The sequence below is a fragment of the Diplotaxodon limnothrissa genome, linkage group LG3 (genome assembly GCF_057381915.1).
Source record: "Diplotaxodon limnothrissa isolate DT_005_m linkage group LG3, D_limnothrissa_male_GT1.1, whole genome shotgun sequence".
Taxonomy (NCBI): domain Eukaryota; kingdom Metazoa; phylum Chordata; class Actinopteri; order Cichliformes; family Cichlidae; genus Diplotaxodon; species Diplotaxodon limnothrissa.
Window position 1 is genome coordinate 40,430,330 of NC_140598.1, and position 23,048 is coordinate 40,453,377.

The 23,048-nt window shown below is 41.3% G+C and overlaps 2 protein-coding genes across 3 annotated transcripts; both read right to left on the reverse strand.

Annotated features, from left to right (window-relative positions):
* Positions 1–1,936: 1,936 nt before the first annotated feature.
* Positions 1,937–17,550, reverse strand: LOC146635838 (uncharacterized). 2 transcript variants are annotated; one of them, XM_085349169.1, is made up of 3 exons: positions 17,246–17,550; positions 5,238–5,315; positions 1,937–3,279 (listed from the first exon to the last, which is right to left on the reverse strand). In XM_085349169.1, the coding sequence occupies exon 3, from the start codon at positions 3,158–3,160 to the stop codon at positions 1,937–1,939; it is 1,224 nt and encodes a 407-aa protein (XP_085205295.1). In that variant the 5' UTR covers positions 3,161–3,279; positions 5,238–5,315; positions 17,246–17,550. The 2 variants fall into 2 exon arrangements, with proteins under 2 accessions (XP_085205295.1, XP_085205296.1); XM_085349170.1 differs by lacking the exons at positions 5,238–5,315; positions 17,246–17,550 and having other exon boundaries at positions 1,937–2,889; positions 2,974–3,181.
* A 4,220-nt stretch (positions 17,551–21,770) lies between these two features.
* On the reverse strand, positions 21,771–23,048 carry LOC146635839 (uncharacterized). The gene has a single exon (XM_085349172.1). It carries the CDS (start codon positions 22,951–22,953, stop codon positions 22,345–22,347), a length of 609 nt encoding a protein of 202 aa, XP_085205298.1. The 5' UTR covers positions 22,954–23,048; the 3' UTR covers positions 21,771–22,344.

Sequence of the window (23,048 nt, forward strand, 5' to 3'; positions counted from 1 at the left end):
TGGGTCTGAAAACGATAAAGCCGGGAGTCCGCTGCTCTTGCCGGCTGGAGTGACCATTGAACCCCCCGGCTTGCTATCGAGCTGGTGGGTAACAGACATCTCCGAAAACGTCGGCACACTTTTGCAAATATGTAATGTCTTGATAAACCAACCAGATATTTGTAAATTACACAGCTACTTTCTCGCCTTAAAACATGTTAAAAGTTTATTTTGTGGCCCAGAAAGATTAATAAGAGTAATTTTCAAACTTAGTAGCGGCCGCCATTATTGTCAGCTGAAATTTGACTGGGCCGCGCTATGAATTCTGGGTTATGGTTTGCCACGAAGCACACATCCGACCCATCCTTCAAATTCGGGGAAATGAAAGACGCATTTGTCAGCTGCATTTGAAGGAGTCGACGAATTGGGACAGCCTTCGTCGCCTGGCTGTGATGTAATCGGCCTTCAAATGCGGCCTCCGGAGGATGCTGCCGACGTTTTGGGACACAGCTTCAGTCTCTCACTGAAAGTGCTCCTGTGACTAGCTGGTATGTCATGGAGTGGGTGGGAAGTATTATCCATGACTGTCTTTATCTTGAACAACATCTGCCTTCAGACACCACCCTAACGGAGTCCAACATTACTGGCCTTGTGGATCAGTTTATTTAGTCTGTTGGCATCTGTGACCCTCAACCTGCTGCCCCAGCTTGCAACAGCATAGAGCAGTGGTCCCCAACCTTTTTTGCGCCACGCACCAGTTTATGGTAAATGGTAAATGGCCTGTATTTTATATAGCGCTTTACTAGTCCCTAAGGACCCCAAAGCGCTTTACACATCCAGTCATCCACCCATTCACACATACATTCACACACTGGTGATGGCAAGCTACATTGTAGCCACAGCCACCCTGGGGCGCACTGACAGAGGCGAGGCTGCCGGACACTGGCGCCACCGGGCCCTCTGACCACCACCAGTAGGCAACGGGTGAAGTGTCTTGCCCAAGGACACAACGACCAAGACTGTCCAAGCCGGGGCTCGAACCAGCAACCTTCCGATTACAAGGCGAACTCCCAACTCTTGAGCCACGATCGACTGCCCGACAATATTTTCACGGACCGGCCTTTAAGGTGTTGCGGATAAATACAACAAAATAAAACTAGTGCCGGTATTGAAAAACAGAAGATTTATTCATAACACACGTGGAAAGACCCAGGAAAACCGAGTTAACGATAAGAAAATAACGCTAAAAACCCTGAAAACCATACATTTCACACCTGAGCCTCAACTCTTGCGACCCGGTACCAAACGACTCACGGACCGGTACCGGTCCGAGGCCCGGGGGTTGGGAACCTCTGGCATAGAAGATAGCACTGACCTTATGCAATCTTGGACTTTGTTGTCATTGTCGGTTGTTGATTTGTCCTATTCTCATTGTCTGATGGATTATAATGGCTGTTTGTACAAAATTTGAAAACTATGCATACTCTCTCTCTTCATAGATAGATAGATGCGTGTGTTTATGTTTATCTGGCTAAATTCGATATGGTTCCAGCAACAGTTTTTACAGTAAGATATGTTTTATATGCATGTACAATCTTTAATATACATATATACACATGAAAACATACATATATGTTATCTGTGGGTGTGGGGCAGAGAGGGTGTTCGCCCAGGGCACCAAACAGGCTAGGACTGCCACTGCTGACAAAACACAGAATGTGAAAAAGAGGGGAGGCATGATAACAGAACCTAAAGACTAGAAATGACAAATATTAGATCAAGCAGAAAAACAATTAAAAGAACATAAATAGAAATAAACATCAAATATTACAATATACAATACAATACGAAAGAAATTCCACAAATTCAATACACGCTACAATTGCAGTGTGAACAATCTGATTTTTTTAAATGTTTACATAGAATTGGCCGCATTTCAGCACTGACCAATAAAAAATTAATTAACTCCAGTGTGGATTAGTTGATGATTTTTTAAAGTATCCATGCGACGAAAACCCTTTCCACACTGACAACAGACAAATGGTTTAATGCCAGTGTGGATGGCCTGATGTTCTTTCAAGGAACTCATGCAGCTAAAAGATTTTCCACACTGATCACAGCTGAATGGTTTCAATCCAATGTGGAGGAGATGATGTTTTTTTAAGTTTCTACGCCGAGTAAATGATTTTCCACACTGATCACAGCTGAATGGTTTAATTCCAGTGTGGATGAGCTGATGTTGTTTTAAATTTGTAATATGAGTAAAAGCCTTTCCACACTGACCACAGACAAATGATTTAATTCCAGTGTGGATGAGAAGATGATCTTTTAAGCTTTTACTATGAGTAAAAGACTTTCCACACAGATCACAGGTGAATGGTTTATCTGTAGTATGGATGAGCTGATGTTCTTTTAAACAGTTACTATGAGTAAAAAACTTTCCACACTGATCGCAGCTGAATGGTTTAAATCCAGTGTGGATGAGTTGATGTTTTTTTAAGCTGCCACTCTGAGTGAAAGTCTTTCCACACTGATCGCAGCTGAATGGTTTAATGCCAGTGTGGACGAGCTGATGTTGTTTTAAGTTGCCATTTTCAGTAAAAGCCTTTCCACACTGATCACAGCTAAATGGTTTTAATCCAGTGTGGATGAGTTGATGTTTTTTTAAGCTGCTATTCTGAGTGAAAGTCTTTCCACACTGATCGCAGCTGAATGGTTTAATGCCAGTGTGGATGAGTTGATGTTTTTTTAAGCTGCTATTCTGAGTGAAAGTCTTTCCACACTGATCGCAGCTGAATGGTTTAATGCCAGTGTGGACGAGCTGATGTTGTTTTAAGTTGCCATTTTCAGTAAAAGCCTTTCCACACTGATCACAGCTAAATGGTTTAAATCCAGTGTGGAGAAGCTGGTGTTTTTTTAACTTGCTATTTTGTTTGAAAGCCTGTCCACACTGCTCGCAGCTGAATGGTTTAATGCCAGTGTGGACGAGCTGATGTCTTTTTAAGTTGCCATTCTCAGTGAAAGTCTTTCCACACTGATCACAGCTGAATGGTTTAATGCCAGTGTGGAGAAGCTGGTGTTGTTTTAAGCTGCTATTATGAGTAAAAGCCTTTCCACACTGATTGCACATGAAGCTTCTGTCTCCACTGTCAATGCGCTGGCGTCTTCTGGCCTTCTTCATAGTGATGAAAGTCTTCTCCACAGGGATCACAACTCATTCATCTGTACTTGCTGGCATTGGTTGGTTTTTGTTGAGGTCATAAATTTGGAGAGGTTTCAGCACACTTCCCCTTCTTTTGCCTATGATGACAAAGAACTAAAACAGTGACATGCACTTCACAAAACCTATTTAGTGTACATATACATACATATATCTATACTAGGGCTGCCACAAACGATTATTTTGATAGTCGACTAGTCACCGATTATTTATGCGATTAGTCGACTAATCAGATCATCATCCACTGGACGTAAAACGTACAGCTTATTGCACCAGCAGCATCTGCTCTTATATAACTATCATTAGCTTACAGCTTTAAGCTTTTAAGGTGCTAACTAAAAATAAAGACAAGATGATAGTTTATTCAGTTTTAATGAAATTTGCAGATTGTTTCGGTAAAGTTTAATAAACTCCTTGCTATCTAAAATATAACAGGACACCGGAGTATATTCTCCAGCATCTCACACTTCTGATAATCAGCTGTCTGCTTGACGTTCATTCAGCTGTGTAAAAACTATAACTTTAATCTCAGCCAATCCGATTTACTCAGGAACAAATAAAATACAAAAAAAAAAAAAAAAAGCCAAACAACAACATTTTTAATTTATCTAAGTGACTCATATATATTTAACCTGAGTAGCGAAAGACGGCGGTGGGTTTGAAAACAATTTGCCGGGAGTCCGGTGTTCTAACGGCGCTAGTGACCTAGCCCCCGGCTAGCTATCGAGCTAGTGGGTAACAGACGTCTCCGAAAACGTCGGAGCGCTTTTGAAAATATGTGGTGTCCTGATAAACTGAGCAGATATTTGAGGTTTACACAGCTACATTCTCGCCTGAAAATATGTTAAACGTTTATTTTGTGACCCAGAAAGAATAATAAAAGTAATATTAAAACTAACTAGCTACCGCCATTGTTGGAAACTAAGCTGGGCCGCGCTATGAATTCTGGGACACAGCTGCTTCTTCTTCTTCTTCGGGGTTTAACGGCAGCTGGCATCCTTGTACATGCAGTGCTGCCATCTTCTGTTTCAGTCCGTTATTACACTCTTAAATCCTGCTACTTATTCCTGCGTCTTTTGTGATCTTACAAAGCTTCAAACGACGCGTCGACTATTAAATCAGTCGTCGACGATTTTGATAGTCGACGTAATCGTGACTAGTCGACAAATCGTGGCAGCCCTAATCTATACACACACACACACACACACACACAGTGTGAAAAATAGTAATCAATACAAGGGATGGCTATTTTAAAGAATCTAACATTTTTAAGAATCTAAAATCTGAGTATGTTTTGAGTTATTTAACATTTTTTTGTCTCCTAATTCCATATGTGTTCATTTGGAGTTTTGATGGTTTCAATTAGAATCTATAATGTAAAAAGTCATTATAAAACAGAAAAATCATGAGAAGGTGTGTCTAACCATTAGACCTGTGGCTTAGTCAGCCTGGCTACAGAGCTGTTCCTGTTTTCCTCATTTACTAAGATTTCATAACTTTATAGAGGGCTTTTTCTTGTTCAGGTCAAAAGAAGCATGAATTAGTCTTCAGTGTAGGTGTACTTATAAGTTCTTCCAGGGAGTCAAACTTCTCTGGTTTGTTGCCTTCTTTTTCAGAGCAGCCAAAGTGTGCAGAGGATGTAATACTATTTACAAAATACGCTATCAGAGATTATCAGAGGAAATAAAGCACAACTGTGTATCAGCTGTGAAAAATGTATCATGTGCAACACTAGAACATATTAATAGATACTTTATTATACAACATGTAGAGTGTGTAAAGGTTAAAAAAAAATACAGGACCAAAAACTGATCCTTGAGAAGCTTATTTTCGGGAGGGTTAAAAACGGCTAATTTCATCCATCCATTGATTTAATGTAAGCAGGTTGAGAACATCATTTTTCTTCAGCAGTGATTTGTCTCTCATTTGGGATAAACAGGCAAAATGTCACTGTGTACAGAATTAGATGTTATTATTATTATTAAAATAACAACCAATTAATGTCTGTAGAATAATGTTGGCGATTTTTCTTTGTCACCTTCAGTGAAGAACCAATGTTTCTGACTACAGGTGCTGAGATGCTCCTCCTGCAGACTCTTCGCCTGCTGCCAGTCGCCTGTGACAGCAAAAAGATTTTTATATTTAAGCCAGTTAAATTTATTGTATTATTATAAGGCACTACTGCAGACCATTGTATTGTGTAGCATTATTGTGCCTCGTACTAACATCACAAACATCAGAATCAGAAAAACCTTATTAATCCCAGAGGAAAACTAAGTTTTCATAGCAGGAAATATACAACAAACAACATGCACTCACTGAGTGTAGAAACAGAGTTATGATGGATAAATACTGGATAGTAGGAACAAAAAGAAGGGGGGGGGAGGGGGGCGCTTATGAAGACAGCTGCTACAACAGCCTGTGTTCCAGATCTACTGGCGTTTAGATCAACTGCCGTTGGTCGAACAGATGTGTGACAGTCTTGCGTTTCAGGAGCTGCTACCGACAAACCAGCAAAAGAGAAAAAAAAAAAAAAAAAAAAAAAAAAAAAAAAAAAAAGCCAAATGTCTTGATGTTGTTGAACAACAAAATGTTTAAAAATGTGGCGAGTTTACCTGGTGATATCCTCATGTGCGACGCGATCGCGAAAACAGCAAACAAGTAATACCACGCCGATGTTGTTTACGGGACAGCAAGAGTAAACGATCGGGAGACTCTTGTCGTCGTTATCGTTCCCCTCGTACGGTTTATTTCTCCGGTTTCAGCGTTTTTGCTCCACAACTACAGCGAGCAGTTTACTTTATGCACTAACATGGAGTCGAGTCAACCAGCGCCACCTCTGGCCAAGTGCCACAGCCTACAGCCAGATCAACTTGTGACACACATCTGCACCACGTCTGAATTCGTTTCATGCACAACACATTTGTACTAGGGCTGCCACGATTGGTCGACTAGTCACGATTACGTCGACTATCAAACTCGTCGACGACTAATTTAATAGTCGACGCGTCGTTTGAAGCTTTGTAAGATCCTGAAAGACGCAGGACTAAGTAGTAGGATTTAAGAGTGTAATAACGGACTGAAACAGAAGATGGCAGCACTGCATGTACAAGGATGCCAGCTGCCGTTAAACGCCGAAGAAGAAGAAACTGTCCCAGAATTCATAGCGCGGCCCTGCTCAGTTTCCAACAATGGCGGCACCTAGTTCGTTTTAATATTACTCTTATTATTCTTTCTGGGTCACAAAATAGACGTTTAACATATTTTCAGACGAGAATGTAGCTGTGTAAACCTCAAATATCTGCTCAGTTTATCAAGACACCACATATTTTCAAAAGCGCTCCGACGTTTTCGGAGACGTCTGTTACCCACTAGCTCGATAGCGAGCCGGGGGCTAGGCTAACTAGAGCCATGAGAACACCGGACTTCCGGCAAATCGTTTTCAAACCCACCGCCGTCTTTCGCTACTCAGGTTAAACATGATATACAAGTCACTTAGAGAACTTAAAAATGTTATTGTTTGGCTTTTTTCAGTATTTTATTTGTTCCTGAGTAAATCGGATTGGCTGAGATTAAAGTTATAGTTTTTACACAGCTGAATAAACGTCAAGCAGACAGCTGATTATCAGAAGTGTGAGATGCTCGAGAATTTACTCCGGTGTCCTGTTATATTTTAGATAGCAAGGAGTTTATTAAACTTCACTGAAACAATCTGCAAATTTCATTCAAATTTAATAAACTATCATCTTGTCTTTATTTTTAGTTAGCACATACCTTAAACACTTAAAGCTGTAAGCTAATGATAGTTATATAAGAGCAGATGCTGCTGGTGCAATAAGCTGTACGTTTTACGTCCAATGGATGCATGATCTGATTAGTCGACTAATCGCAAAAATAATCGGTGACTAGTCGACTATCAAAATAATCGTTTGTGGCAGCCCTAATTTGTACCCTTCAATTGTGTCTGTTTGTGCGTCATGCAAATAAACCTTTGAAATGAATGAAATGACCCTAATATTTCACTATTGTTGTAACATCACATGTCGTTAGCGTAGTCTGTCTGCGTCTTTTCTCTGCGAGCAAACATTTTAGAGTTGGTTGTTATATACAGTCTGTATAAGTGTGGCTAATCTAATAAACATTTGTAAGGAGATGGCAGTTACTGTGAATGTACAGCAGGTGATCAGTAATAAACAGTCAGACAATGACTCTGACAATCTCATTCAATCTTGCAGACTGAATGCACCTTCTGTGGAAAGTGGTACCACACAGTGTGTGTGGACTTCCCCTGTGCAGAAGGAGACTACAAATGTTGTGGGTGCTAAATAAACAGAAAAAAGTGATCCCTGTTGTCTTTGCTTACTGATTGTTTTTAGTGTTGACAATCCACATTGCTGGGATTGCATCTTTCAACATGTTTGTGGGTAGATTTGGATGTACCAGGGGTTAGTGCAGCCACTCAGCCTCTACTCAATGTGATCATAGCAGCAGGTGCAGATGTGTCACAAGTTAATCTAGTAGTAGGCTGTGGCACTTGGCCACAGGTGGCAGTAGTGGACTGACCTCCATTTGAAACTGGTCCAGCTGCTGTGTGATAGTGGATCTGCTACAAATTGAAGATCATAAGCAAGTTTTGGAAATGAACCCTTGTATTATGTTGAAGAACAAAAAAATGACATTGATTTTGTTGCGGGTCACTTGGTGTTCGCTTGCTCTGCGGTAGAGTATCACTTCCTGTTCCTGCTCAAACACAGTGGTGTTTCTGAGTAGCTTATTTGCCTAGCAATTTAATTAACAACTTTTAAATACATTCTTCTTTCATAGTATAATCTTCACGTGCTTCATCCGAAGCACACTTTCTGTGTACTCACTACCTAATTTATAGCCAAAGTATTCACTCACTGTCTCTGTACTGTCTCGCTAGCTTAGCTTAGCTCGTAGCTGACTCATTAGCACCATGGCTACTTCACCTGTCCCTCCTGCACTTTCTTGCTCATTGTGTCAGATGTTTAGTTACTCCTCGGCCTCCTTTAGCAGTAATGATATCTGTAATAAATGTAGCATATTTGCAGCTCTGGAGGCCAGGATTACTGAATTGGAGACTCGGCTTCGCACCCTTCATTCACCCGTAGCTAGCCAGGCCCCTGTAGCTGGTGCAGCCGAAGATAGCGTAGGCCCCGCTAGCTGTTCCCCGGCAGATCCCAAGCAGCTGGGGGAAAGAGGGCGGCTGGGTCACGGTGAGGAGGAAGCATAGTCCTAAACAGAAGTCCCAGGTACACCACCAACCCGTTCATGTGTTTAATCGTTTTTCCCCACTCGGCGACACACCCGCCGGGGGTCAAACTCTGGTAGTTGGCGATTCTGTTCTCAGACATGTGAAGCTAGAGACACTGGCAACCATAGTCAATTGTCTTCCAGGGGCCAGAGCAGGCGACAATGAAGGAAATTTAAAACTGCTGGCTAAGGGTAAACGTAAATTCAGTAAAATCATAATTCACGTCGGCAGTAATGACACCCGGTTACGCCAATCGGAGGTCACTAAAATCAATATTGAATCGGTGTGCAACTTTGCCAAAACAATGTCGGACTCTGTAGTTTTCTCTGGTCCCCTCCCCAATCAGACCAGGAGTGACATGTTTAGCCGCATGTTCTCCTTAAATTGCTGGCTGTCTGAGTGGTGTCCCAGAAACGATGTGGGCTTCATAGATAATTGGCAAACCTTCTGGAGGAAACCTGGTCTTGTTAGGAGAGACGGCATCCATCCCACTTTGGATGGAGCAGCTCTCATTTCTAGAAATATGGACAAATTTATAAACAAACAACTTAAACATAAACAATTACAAAGAAAGAACAATACAGTATCCACATCTGAACCAAAGAGTAAAACAGTGAAATGTGGATTATTAAATATTAGGTCTCTCTCCTCCAAGTCTTTGTTAGTACATGACTTAATAATTGATCAACAAATCGATTTACTCTGCCTTACAGAAACCTGGTTGCAGCAGGATGATTATGTTAGTTTAAATGAATCAACACCCTCGAGTCATTCTAACTACCAGAAATCTCGAAGCACAGGCCGAGGGGGCGGTGTGGCAGCAATTTTTCCACACCAGCCTATTAATTAATGAAAGACCAAGACAGACTTTTAATTCATTTGAAAGCCTGATGCTTAACATTGTCCACCCCAGCTGTAAAACTCAGAAACCAGTCTTACTTGTTATCATCTATCGTCCACCTGGGCCTTACACAGAGTTTCGGTCTGATTTCTCAGACTTTATATCTAATTTAGTTCTGAGCTCAGATAAAATAATTATTGTGGGTGATTTTAACATCCATGTAGATGCTAAAAATGACAGCCTCAACATGGCATTTAATCTGTTATTAGACTCAATTGGTTTCTCTCAAAATGTAAAAGAACCCACCCACCACTTTAATCACACTCTAGATCTTGTTTTAACATATGGCATAGAACCTGAACATTTAACCGTGTTTCCTGAAAACCCTCTCCTGTCTGATCATTTCCTGATAACATTTACATTTACAATAATTGATTACACAGCAGTGGAGAGTAGACGTTTATCAGAGTAGATGTCTTTCTGAAAGCGCTGTAACTAAGTTTAAGAATATAATCCACCCACTGTTATCATCTCCAATGCCCTGTACCAACACAGAGCAGAGCAGCTATCTGAACGCTACCCCAACAGAGGTCGATTATCTTGTTAATAATTTCACCTCCTCACTACGTACGACTCTGGATACTGTAGCTCCTGTGAAAACTAAGGTCTCTAATCAGAAGTACCTGACTCCGTGGTATAATTCTCAAACACGTACCCTAAAGCAGATGACTCGTAATCTGGAGAGGAAATGGTGTGTCACAAATCTAGAAGATCATCATTTAGCCTGGAGAAATAGTTTGCTGCTTTATAAGAAAGCCCTCCGCAAAGCCAGAACATCTTACTATTTGTTATGGCCCTAGCTGGGCCTCCTGATACTGCCCTTGTGTGGGCGTGGTGTTTTTCTCCACCTCCTCCTCTTTTGCTCCACCCCTCTGTCTCTCTCTTGCTCTCTCTCTCTCCCCAGGACACAGCTGCTGCTCATTGGACTCACTTACCACCTGGGCCCAGTCAGCAATCACCTCTCTGAGGTCATATAAGCTGGGGATGAGCTGTGAGCAGGGTGTGGGGTGTCTCTGCTTGGTGTGTAGGTAGCCTGCCTGAAGTGTGGAGTTGTGGAAGCAGTATAGCTGCTTTACGTGAGTAGTGTGGGCTTGTGGGCCTTGGCAGCAGTAAAGCCAGCTACTGTTAGTGACAGGGTGAGCTTGTGGGCCCCTGGAAGTGCCTCCTCGTGGTGTGGAGTTTTTGTTTGGTTGTTGTGTTCTTTGTTGTTGCCACCTTTTTTCGGCATGTTATTGGTAGTGATGGGACGTTCTGTATCGAGGCTTCGGAGCGTGTGTCGAGTAATGGAGGGGGCGTTTCCGCGAAGCGCGTATCGAGGCTTGCTTCATTTATGGGAGGAGCTGAAAATGATGACGTCCGAAGCCTCGCTGCCCGGCTGTACCACGTGACTGGTTCATGAAGTGGTTCGAACTTTGCCGCGAGATATGACAGCGATATAAACCCCTCAGACTTCATTCAAAAATGTGGGTGTTTGATGGAGAGTTGCGGTTAGTGAGAGTTTGGAGACCGTTTGGAGGTTTATGAGAGTGAGGAGAGAAAGTCAGGAGAGAATAGAGCCAGCTAAGAAGAGGAGGATGTCCTCCCCTGTGTGGGAACATTTTGATCTTATTCCTCCCAACAAGGTATGTAAATTTCTACAGAAGATGTATTTTCATGATACTGATGGTGCAATACAATTTATGTTGAGCTGTCTTGACTTTTGTACAAGGTGAAGTGTTTTCTATGTGCCAGGGAGCTGGGATATAACAACAACACCTCATCCATGCTTAGGCACTACAGAGCTTTGCATGAGAATAAGGGGGACACCGATTGTGGAGCAAGACCAGGTGAGCCATCAAATGCCATGATAATATAGCATGCAGTAATGTTACTAAATGATATAACAATATTATACAACTGTTATAAGTTACGTATGTGATATTTATATTTGTGCTTTATCTTTATTGTCTTTCCTCAGGAGAACAATCTCAAATAGATGAAGACCTGGTCAGCATGGTGATTGAGGACTCCCAGCCATTTAGCATTGTGGAGGACAAAGGATTCAAAAGATTTGTTAAATCATTAAATCCTAGCTATGTTCTCCCCACTAAAAAGGTCATAAAAGCAGTGAAAATTTAGTTTTTACAGAATAAAATGTGAACAGGCAGGACTGAGGCTCAAAGCCTCAGTGTGTAGCTGTCCATACCTCAACGTTACAAAAGCACAACCACTGTCCACACCCCAACCACACCTCACCTCACAGTAAATGATCATTTCCATTTCAAGCATTTCCAAATAATCATTTCCCATACTGCCACTATAAATATACACAGTATACTGCCATCACTACAATATACATGTTTTACACACTCCTTTTGTTGTTGACATTTACAGGCTGTGTGCAAAATGCCACACTCTTCAAATTCATGCCAGCTATTATTTTTACGTCCAGTAGGTGTCCTGCTAGAGCAAATGAAGCTTCATGAAGCTTCGCGTTGGGGTGAACCAATTGGATGAAAAGCTTCAGTGCTTCATGGGGCTTCATCTGCCCATCACTAGTTATTGGTAATACGGCGTTGCCGGCTCCTTATGTTATGATTATCTACAATAAAGACTATGTTATTTACTAAGAACACCTGTCTGTTTTCCTTTCATTCTGTTCTGGACTCATTTGTTACTGGTCCCCTCACTCGCATGCCTAGACCCCTTTGGGGGGGACGTAACACTATTCATCACTGACTGAAGAAAATAAGAACAACCCCAGGTTTCTCTTCAGCACTGTAGACAGGCTGACAAAAAGCCAGAGCTCTTTTGAGCCAACCACCCCTTTAACGTTAACTAGTAATGACTTCATGAACTACTTCACAAATAAAAGTTTTATCATTAGAGAAAAAATTACCAATAATCATCCCACAGATGTAATATTATCTACAGCTGCTCTTAGTACCATTGATGTTAAGTTAGACTCTTCTTCTCCATTTGATCTTTCTGAGTTAACTTCAATAATTACTTCCTCCAAACCATCAACGGGTCTTTTAGACCCCATTCCTACAAAACTGCTCAAAGAAGTCCTGCCATTAATTAATTCTTCGATCTTAAATATGATCAACCTATCTCTAATAATCGGCTATGTACCACAGGCCTTCAAGCTGGCTGTAGTTAAACCTTTACTCAAAAAGCCATCTCTAGACCCAGCAGTCTTAGCTAATTACAGGCCAATCTCCAACCTTCCTTTCATATCAAAAATCCTTGAAAGAGTAGTTGTCAAACAGCTAACAGATCATCTGCAGAGGAATGGTTTATTTGAAGAGTTTCAGTCAGGTTTCAGAGCTCATCACAGCACAGAAACAGCTTTAGTGAAGGTTACAAATGATTTTCTTATGGCCTCTGACAGTGGACTCATCTCTGTGCTTGTCCTGCTAGACCTTAGCGCAGCATTCGATACTATTGACCATAATATCCTATTAGAGCGATTAGAACATGCTGTAGGTATTACAGGTACTGCACTGCAGTGGTTTGTATCATATCTATCTAATAGACTCCAATTTGTGCATGTAAATGGAGAGTCCTCTTCACACACTGAGGTTAATTATGGAGTTCCACAGGGTTCAGTGCTAGGACCAATTCTGTTTACATTATACATGCTTCCCTTAGGCAGTATCATTAGAAGACATAGCATACATTTTCACTGCTATGCAGATGACACCCAGCTCTATCTATCCATGAAGCCAGATAACACACACCAATTAGTTAAACTGCAGGAATGTCTTAAAGACAAAGACCTGGATGGCCGCTAACTTTCTGCTTCTTAATTCAGATAAAACTGAGGTTATTGTACTCGGCCCTGAAAATCTTAGAAATATGGTATCGAACCAGATTCTTACCCTGGATGGCATTACCTTGGCCTCCAACAACGCTGTGAGGAACCTTGGAGTCATTTTTGACCAGGACATGTCCTTCAATGCACATATTAAACAAATATGTAAGACTGCGTTCTTCCATTTGCGCAACATCTCTAAAATTAGAAATATCCTGTCTCAGAGTGACGCTGAAAAACTAGTTCATGCATTTATTACTTCCAGGCTGGACTACTGTAATTCATTATTATCAGGATGTCCAAAAAACTCACTGAAAAGCCTTCAGCTAATCCAAAATGCTGCAGCAAGAGTACTGACAGGGACTAGAAAGAGAGAGCATATTTCTCCTGTTTTGGCTTCCCTTCATTGGCTTCCTCTTAAATCCAGAATTGAATTCAAAATCCTGCTCCTCACATACCAGGTCTTAAATAATCAGGCCCCATCTTATCTTAATGACCTTGTAGTACCATATCACCCTATTAGAGCACTTCGCTCTCGCTCTGCAGGCCTACTTGTTGTTCCTAGAGTATTTAAAAGTAGAATGGGAGGGAGAGCCTTCAGTTTTCAGGCCCCTCTTCTGTGGAACCAGCTTCCAGTTTGGATTCAGGAGACAGACACTATCTCTACTTTTAAGATTAGGCTTAAAACTTTCCTTTTCGCTAAAGCATATAGTTAGGGCTGGACCAGGTGACCCTGAATCCTCCCTTAGTTATGCTGCAATAGATGTAGGCTGCCGGGGGATTCCCATGATGCATTGAGTTTTTCCTTTCCAGTCACCTTTCTCACTCACTATGTATTAACAGACCTCTCTGCATTGAATCATATCTATTATTAATCTCTGTCTCTCTTCCACAGCATGTCTTTATCCTGTCTTCCTTCTCTCACCCCAACCGGTCTCAGCAGATGGCCGCCCCTCCCTGAGCCTGGTTCTGCCGGAGGTTTCTTCCTGTTAAAAGGGAGTTTTTCCTTCCCACTGTTGCCAAAATGCTTGCTCATAGGGGGTCATATGATTGTTGGGTTTTTCTCTGTATCTATGAAGCGCCTTGAGGCGACTTTTGGTGTGATTTGGCGCTATATAAATAAAATTGAATTTTGACCCGTACTGTGTAAATCCACTCAGAATTGTCAAAAAACTGCAATAAAACAATAGCAACTTTACTTCCCATCAGATAAACATGTAGAACACAGACATACAACTGTTAGACTTTCCATAACTATTTTAGGTACAATTTGGTTTTTCATTCTTACAAACACATTTCTTTTGAACTTGCCCAACGTTCTCAGTTTTTCAATGCTCAACATTTTCAATTTTGTCCACATGATGGACAGAATGTAACTGTGTGCTTTCTGCAGATGTACTTCTTGCATTTCTCACAAAAAGTGCTTGTTTTCAAACAGGAATCTTCCTAACTAAGATTTAAAACAAAAGATTCTACGTCTCCTCCAGTCTCACAAACAGATGACAAACCAAGCGACACACCTGAGTCACTGACTTTCTTAAATCCACTCACTCTCACTGGCTCTGTTTATTACTAATCACTGTGTAACTGCTGTGAATTCACAGTAACTGCCGTCTCCTTACAAATGTTCATTAGATTAACCACACTTATACAGACTGTATATAACTACCAACTCCCAAGTCATGTTGATGGATTGCCTATATTGGCTGGAAATATTAATTTCCAGGGAAAAGACACAGGCAGACTCTGCTTACAGGATGTGATGCGACAACACTAATGAAATATTGATGTGTCATATTTGTCCAAGGTGTATTTCATTGTTATGGGAAAAGAGAATATTAAAATCATGATGACCAATTGGAGTGGTGATTTCTATGACTTTGTGTATATAATTTGGAATTTTGTACAAATGTAGGCCAATAAGGAATATATGATATCATTTCATTCTTTTCAAAGGTTTATTTGCATGACGCACAAACAGACACAATTGAAGGGTACAAATGTGTTGTGCATGAAACGAATTCAGACGTGGTGCAGATGTGTGTCACAAGTTGATCTGGCTGTAGGCTGTGGCACTTGGCCAGAGGTGGCGCTGGTTGACTCGACTCCATGTTAGTGCATAAAGTAAACTGCTCGCTGTAGTTGTGGAGCAAAAACGCTGAGACCGGAGAAATAAAACGTGCGAGGGGAACGATAACAACGACAAGAGTCTCCCGATCGTTTACTCTTGCTGTCCCGTGAACAACATCGGCGTGGTATTACTTGTTTGCTGTTTTCGCGATCGCGTCGCGCATGAGGATATCACCAGGTAAACTCGCCACATTTTTAAACATTTTGTTGTTCAACAGCATCAAGACTGACGGAGTGTTTTTGAGATAACCTCACAAGTGTCACAGGTGACACATTTGGCGTTTTTTTGCTGGTTTGTCGGTAGCAGCTCCTGAAACGCAAGAGTGTCACACAACTGTTCGACCAACGCCAGTTGATCTAAACGCCAGTAGATCTGGAACACCTGCCGTTAGATCAGCGCCATCTTAAAAGACATTACTGGTGGTGATTCTGTATGGGCTCAAAATGTGGTCATAAATATTTTGTACTTGTAAAAAAGATGTGTGTGTGCGTAAAAAAGATGTGTGTGTGCGTAAAAAAGATGTGTGTGTGTGTGTGCGTAAAAAAGATGTGTGTGTGGACTTAGAAAAAAAACCCCTGCAAGTTACAAGTACGGATTTTGACCCTATTTTTCTTTCTTTCATCTGATTGGTCAATGTCATGTCAATCACAAATGTAACAATCCAATCAGAGAACAGATGGGTTTGGCTGTTGGAGGGGCGCTTTTATGAACTGCAGGTCCTTGAAGGGTGATACAGTTTGAAGCTGGAGGATCGCTATATAAATATCCGATAGCAGCTAGGTCCCCTAACTTTCAGTAGCTGTTGAAAGGATAAAGTTGTGGTATATCAGTGGTTAGAAATACCATTATTACTTTAGGATTAGTTTAACACAAAGTCAGGGCCGACCCAGGACCATTGCTGTGAGTCACAGTGCGCAGCATAAAAGTCCTTTCACATCGGACACAGGATGTGCTGCTAATGCTAACTGCTAACTAAAAGCAAAGGATCCAGAATTTGTTACGCTGGCTGCTGGGCTCTGTGGGTTTTTGCAGCAGCTCTACCTGTACTAGATGCACCTGCTCCTTGTCTTTTCTATCTCTGACTTTATGTCCTCTACAAGAGTTTGTTTTTTTTGCTGCTTCTTCAAATGTTCAATAAAAACATGTATGCTAATTCATAACGAAGAAAGCTTTGTAATGAAGACTGTCATTTCCAAAACACTGCCCGCCCCCACCCCGCGGTCCGCAGCGCTGTTGGAAAGGCTGTGGAAGTCCCTGCATTAAACATGTAGTCCTGTGACACAAAAATCACCAAACTCGGACGACCACAGACTGTTTTCCTTCGTGGTGATGAAGGAAAACGCTGGGTTGGCATGTAAAAGGGCATTTATTCCCTTCAAAGACCTGCAGTTCAAAAAAAGTGCCCCTCTGACAGCCAAACCCATCTGTTCTCTGATTGGATTGTTACATTTGTGATTGACATGACATTGACCAATCAGATGAAAGGAAGAAAAATAGGGTCAAAATCCGTACTTGTAACTTGCAGGGTTTTTTTTTTTCTAAGTCCACACACAAATCTTTTTTTACACATACAAATCTTTTTTACGCACATACAAATCTTTTTTACGCACATACAAATCTTTTTTTACACATACAAATCTTTTTTACAAGTACAAAATATTTATGACCACATTTTGAGCCCATAATTCTGTTATTAATTGTGGAATCTGTTGTATTCTATCCACCTCATCAAATCATAATACTCAGTACAACATCTTCATTTGAAGGAAAACAAATAGCTGAACACAAATGATTAAAAAAAAATAAGGTCCTGCTGGAAGCTCCAAGCAGACAAAATGACAGGGGCTGAACGGAACGTACAGCCGTAAACAAAATTAGCTAAGAGAAAGAAACCCTGTAGACAGTTATTGATTTAGTAAGCTATATAATTATAATGTACTCACTCTGGATCTCCTCTCAGAATAACCCGAACTAAAGATCCCCCAGCGGAGGAGGCCGGCTTTGTAGTTGGACTAGGAGAGAGACCAAGCTGTCCGAGCTACGAGAGCCTATATCTTTCCAATCACGCATGAGAAACATAAACGCGATCTTCCGGAGACCAGAAGGGCAGCAGTAAGAAAGCTCAGCACAGTCACACTATATTTGTCACACCACAAAAGTCTCCGTCGTAGATAACAAGTATGATGACTGTGGCTATAATCATTACTCGGTAAGTCTACTTTCCGCTGTGTGCACGCGCAGTACTTCGTCTTCTTCTTTGTGGTTTGTCGGCGGTTGGCAATAACGACTCATTACCGCCACCAACTGGTAGTGATGTGTCCTGTGTGTCAAAGCTTCGAAGCGTGTGTCGGCTAATCTTGGGGGAGTTTTTGTAAAGCGCGTATCGAGGCTTTCTTTGATTACGTATGCAGTGACGTTCAAGGCCTCGCGGGCAGCCCGTACCATGTGACTGATTCAGGAACTGGCTCGCCGGTTCGCGCCAGATTCGAAATAAAATTGGCATCAAAACACAGCTGATTTCCCCCATCACATTGTGTTGTGGAATTAGATTACGTAGGTGCTACATAGATACTTGAGCATTTCATCGTTGATAAAACCAGCAAGGTAGAGATTTTTTTAATCTCCTCTCTCCTTATCTCATCTGTTCTTATAAAGTATGCACACAGTAATACATATCCCAAATGATAAGTACCATAATAAAAATAAACAACATGACTGACTTTAATTATCCATAAAATCATCACATTCTCTGTAAGATTAAGGTCAACTATTGAATGGTGTATATTTTAAAGACTTTAAAACAAAGTTAACGCTGAAAGTACTAACATCACTTTTTTTTTTTGGACGATTTCTGGACGATTCTAGCACCAGTTTTTTACAGAACGTTGTGTGAAATCAAGGAAAATATGGAACGCCAGGACTGCCATAATGAATTAATTAAATACACCATTAAATCATTAGTTAAATGTGTCAATAATTAATTAAAATTGGAATTAATTAATTAAATAAATAGTTATGACACATGTAATTAATTAATTATTGACACATTTAATTAATTATTTATGTAATTCACATTTTAATTAATTATTGACACATTTAATTAATTAATTATTGACACATTTAATTAATTATTTAATGGTGTATTTAATTAATTCATTATGGCAGTCCTGGCGTTCCATACGAAAAGGGCAGACTTCGATCAAATATGAATTCTGAAAACATTAATTTCCTGCTAAAACCAAGGAAAAACCCTGTATATCCCTCAAGCTATCGTCCAATATCCCTTATAAATGCAGACCTTAAAATAATCTGCAAAGCTCTCTCAAAGAGACTAGAGAAAATAAACCCCCTCTTAATTCATCCTGACCAAACTGGTTTCATAAAAGGTAGGCACTCATCAACAAATACTTAATTTGATAGATTACTCATACAGTAAAAACCTTGAAACTACAATATTTTCTTTAGATGCAGAAAAAGCATTTGACAGAGTTAACTGGAAATTTCTATTTGCAACTTTACACAAATTTGGTTTTGGATCCTCTTTCATTAACTGGTTAAAAATATTATATAATTCCCCAACAGCTTGTGTCAGAACAAATGACCAAACATCCTCCAGTTTCTGTCTCCTGAGGGGCACCAGGCAGCGATGCCCACTCTCCCCTTCACTGTTTGCAATTTTTATTGAACCACTAGCAGTAGCAATTAGACAGAATTCAGTAATTAAGGGCATAAAATGCAAGAACGTGGAACATAAAATCAGCCTTTATGCGAATGATTAGGGATGGGTACCGGTGTCCGGTGCCATGATGGCACCGGTTCTGACATAAACGGTAGTAACCAGACCGAAAAGCAGCGCACATTTCGGTGCTTTTTTTTTTCCTGAGCTGTGATACACTTTAGATTCTAGCCAATCATTTTACGTTTCCGAGGATAGTAGGCGGGTCCAGGTACGTACGTTCTTAGAGCAGAGCTACAGATTAAAAATGCCCAAGACGAAGCGGTCAAAAGTCTGGCTGTACTTCACAGCAAAATATGCAAACTCAGCAGCCTGCAACAAGTGCTTTAAGCTGATACTGTGATACTGTCAAAGGAGGTAACACCTCAAATCTGATGAAACACCTGGCGACGCATAGCGGTTTTTTTTTTTTAAAGCCGAGAAATGCGTCGTATTTGATAGCTTGCTGCGAGACCTCACACCGTGCACATCTACTGCGGGTGGGTTGCCTGTTATCGGACCCGGAGCAACATCCCCCAAAAACACGAAGAATGGAGTCCTGGCCCCTAGCCCTGCCAGTGTAGCAGAAATGATGACGGATGATGATGGCAGCAGCAGCCGTTCTTCTCTGCGTGAGTAGCTTAATGTTGTTCGTGTGTAATTTACATTGAGTAGGCTAACCACGTTATTACATTAATGCATGTAAGGTGAACTAGCAAACATCATCATAGTTACATGCGGCTGTCTTCTTGTTTGATGGCAGATGCTCCCTTCACCCTGGCCCAAAAGGCTAAAATGACCAAAGAAAAAGTGGAAAACAGCTGAACATGAGAGGTTTTTGGACAAAGTTTGTGTTTTTTCCGTTGTTTAAGCACTGCTTCCAGCCAAGAGTGATACCATATATGCCCCATAGCTGCAGAAAAGGCTAACATTGTTATCTTTTTACAAAAAACCAGCTGAACATGAGAGGTTTTTGGACCAATTTTGTGTTCTCCATTCTTTAAGCACCGGTTTGAGCACCGTTTGAGCACCGGCACCGTTTCAAAAGTACCGATTTGGCACCGGTATCGGATAAAACCTAAACGATACCCATCCCTACGAATGATGTGTTACTTTTTCTCCAAACCTCACAAACCAATATCTCTGGGGTGATTGAATTTATAAACTCTTTTGCAAGAATATCAGATTACTCAATTAACTGGTCAAAATCTACAGTCCTTCCGATTAATTGCTCCTTCCATAATTCTTCTTCTACACCACTGCTATCAGGAAATATAAAATATTTAGGTATTAATGTTTCTCCCAAGCTTGCAGATCTGACTAAATTAAACCATATCCCACTTTTAAAGTAAGTAGAAGGTGATCTGGCTACATGGAACTGTCTACCCATATCACTCATGAGAAGGGATTCTGCTATAAAAATGATGGTCTTACCAAAAATAAATTTATTCTCAGTGATCCCAACTAAACCGCCACAAAATTGGTTCAGATGTCTAGATTGATAGATGTCCAAATTCCTTTGGAAAAATAAACCCCCACGTATAAGCTTAAAAACACTATAAAAGACCAAGATTAAAGGAGGATTAGAGCTGTCTAACTTTCAGCACTACTTCTTAGTCAACAGGCTTCAATTTATCTCAGGATGGCTAAAACATACCCTCTTAGATTAACCTTGGTTAGATGTAGAACAAGCACTTTGCAATAATCTAGAGATTTCAGATCTACCATTTATCAGCTCAAACATCCAACGACATGAATGCTTCAAAAGCATCAACATCAGCTCTTCTCTGACAGCATGGTGGGAGTTTCTAAAATTGACGGAGTCTTCACTAATCCCATGCAAACGTACACCTATCTGGAACAACCCTGACATATTACAAAACAATAATATGATAAACCTTTCAGATTGGAGTGGTAAAGGAATCAAATATTTAGAACATATATTAGAAGGAACAGAATTTATTTCATTTGACAGACTAGTTACACAATATGGGATCAACAAGAAAAGATTTTTAGAATATCAACAAATTAAATCCATAGGAAAAAAGAAATTTAAACCAGGTCAAGTTGAACTACAAACACCACCAAGTGTGGTTCAATTTCTTACTCTTAAAACCCCCAAATTACTTTCCAAAATATACAGAATGCTTTCTAAAACAGATGAGTCAATATCACTTCCTATTGCAAAATGGGAAGAGGATTTATCAGTTAACTTAGACCAAAACTTCTGGTCTCAGATATGCTTAAAAACCTTTCGGTAGGGATGCACCGATACCGATACTGGCATCGGGTATTGGGGCCGATACTGTAAAATGTGTGTGTACTCATACTCGTAAAAGTTAACCGATACCATGAACCGATACTAACTTATTTCATTAATCAGAGGGTGGCATGTCATTTCTGTTGTAGTTTTTTAGATTGGCCACTAGGGGGACACCTCGCGCTAAACAGGCACATGGTTAGGCGAGTGAGACTGGCAGCTCCAGATAAAAAAGAGAAACTGGAGGCTGCTGTAGCTAGGCTAAGCAAAATGTCAGCAGTGTGGAACGGAACAGCCAACTTTAACTCAGGTTTTGGAAAAACGATGAAAAATGTCAAGAGAAAATCCACGGGCAGTTTAAATAACAGAATCAGAATCAGAATACTTTATTCATCCCGAGGGAAATTAGGGGTTACAGCAGGCAGCACGCTAATGGCGCATGCGCACTCACAAAGGAACCTTCTGACCAACTTTACACAAACATCACATTGGGCAGACATGTCAGAAGGTAGGCTGATAGGAAAAAAACAACGAAAATACACTACATGAGGTAAGAGGAGGAGAAAAAAAACTCCACTCAGACTGAGCTCCTAGTGGGAGAACAGTTTGATAAAAGAAAAAACACCTCAGCACAAAAGCACATGACTATCAATACACCATAGAAACACGAGACAAGCAACAGGGCGGGTAAAGGGTAAGAGAGAGCCGGCGTAGACAGCGCATCCGGTCCTGCAGCATCTGTGCTGGTCCAGTTGACTGCTATCATCCCCGGTAGGGCACAAGCATCGAAGGCGTTGGAAAGGGAGGGGGATGAGTGAGTGCTTATCAGTGTAAGTGTGTGTGTGTGCGTGTCCATAGTTTAGCTGAGACAGTGTCCTTCGGCCTATCAGGCTAAGTAAACAGTCCTCCAGCCAATCCAGGTGTCCTTCATGGGGCGGGAAGAATAGTCATCACACAGTCGTTATCAGGGAGTTGTTTTGGTGGGCTCCAGCCTTGGGCCTGCAGCTGGAGCCGTGGTGTCCAAATGTTGAATATTGTTGATTTCTCCTTTGTGAGCAGCTCGAATTCTAGCACTCCGAGGCTGGTCTCTCGATCTCCCGTTGAAGAGCTGCGAGCCTCCCCATGATGGTATCAAACTTCTGTTCCGTGGTGTTGTCAGTCTTTTGATTCTGAGACCTCACAACTGCAGTGATCCGTTCCGCGATGTTTTCCAACTGTCGCTCAAGGGTCTCATTTTGAGCAGGCCTCTCTCTGATGTTTCCCCTCATACGCTCAATGGTGTTGTTTTGAGCCTTCACAGCAGCTGTAAGCGTCTCCAAGGTGTTGACCATATTACGTTCGTTGTGAGAGGTCGCACCTCGTCCCGTCGCTTCGAATCCAGCGGGCAGCCTTGTGGGGGTTTGAACAGCCGGTTCCGCTTTCTTATTTCTCTGATAAACCAGGGCTAAGCCAACGCCGATCAGCATGAACCCTGTTATCATGGTTCCGAATAGGTAGATATCTTCAGCGTCCTCGATCGACAGTCCCGCCAGGCACACGGTCCTCCAGTTCTGCCACCCGTCCATCGTGTAACCGGCAGGGAAAGTCCCTCCAGGGCACTCAGGCTCTCCCGAGCCCCGACTTCTCGTTGAGAAAAGGGTGTCAATAGCACTCAGAGACCAGTTGATCAAATCCATAATTCTCTTTTAGGTTTAGAGAACGACAGTGAGAGACTGTTCCAGGGAAAGTAAATTCACACAAGACAAGACAAGGACATAGAGGCGAAGCAGGG

What these genes read in the sequence shown, in the direction of transcription:
- LOC146635839 (XM_085349172.1), bottom strand. Translation starts at nt 22,953, where the DNA reads ATGGATTTGATCAACTGGTCTCTGAGTGCTATTGACACCCTTTTCTCA.
- LOC146635838 (XM_085349169.1), bottom strand. Translation starts at nt 3,160, where the DNA reads ATGAAGAAGGCCAGAAGACGCCAGCGCATTGACAGTGGAGACAGAAGC.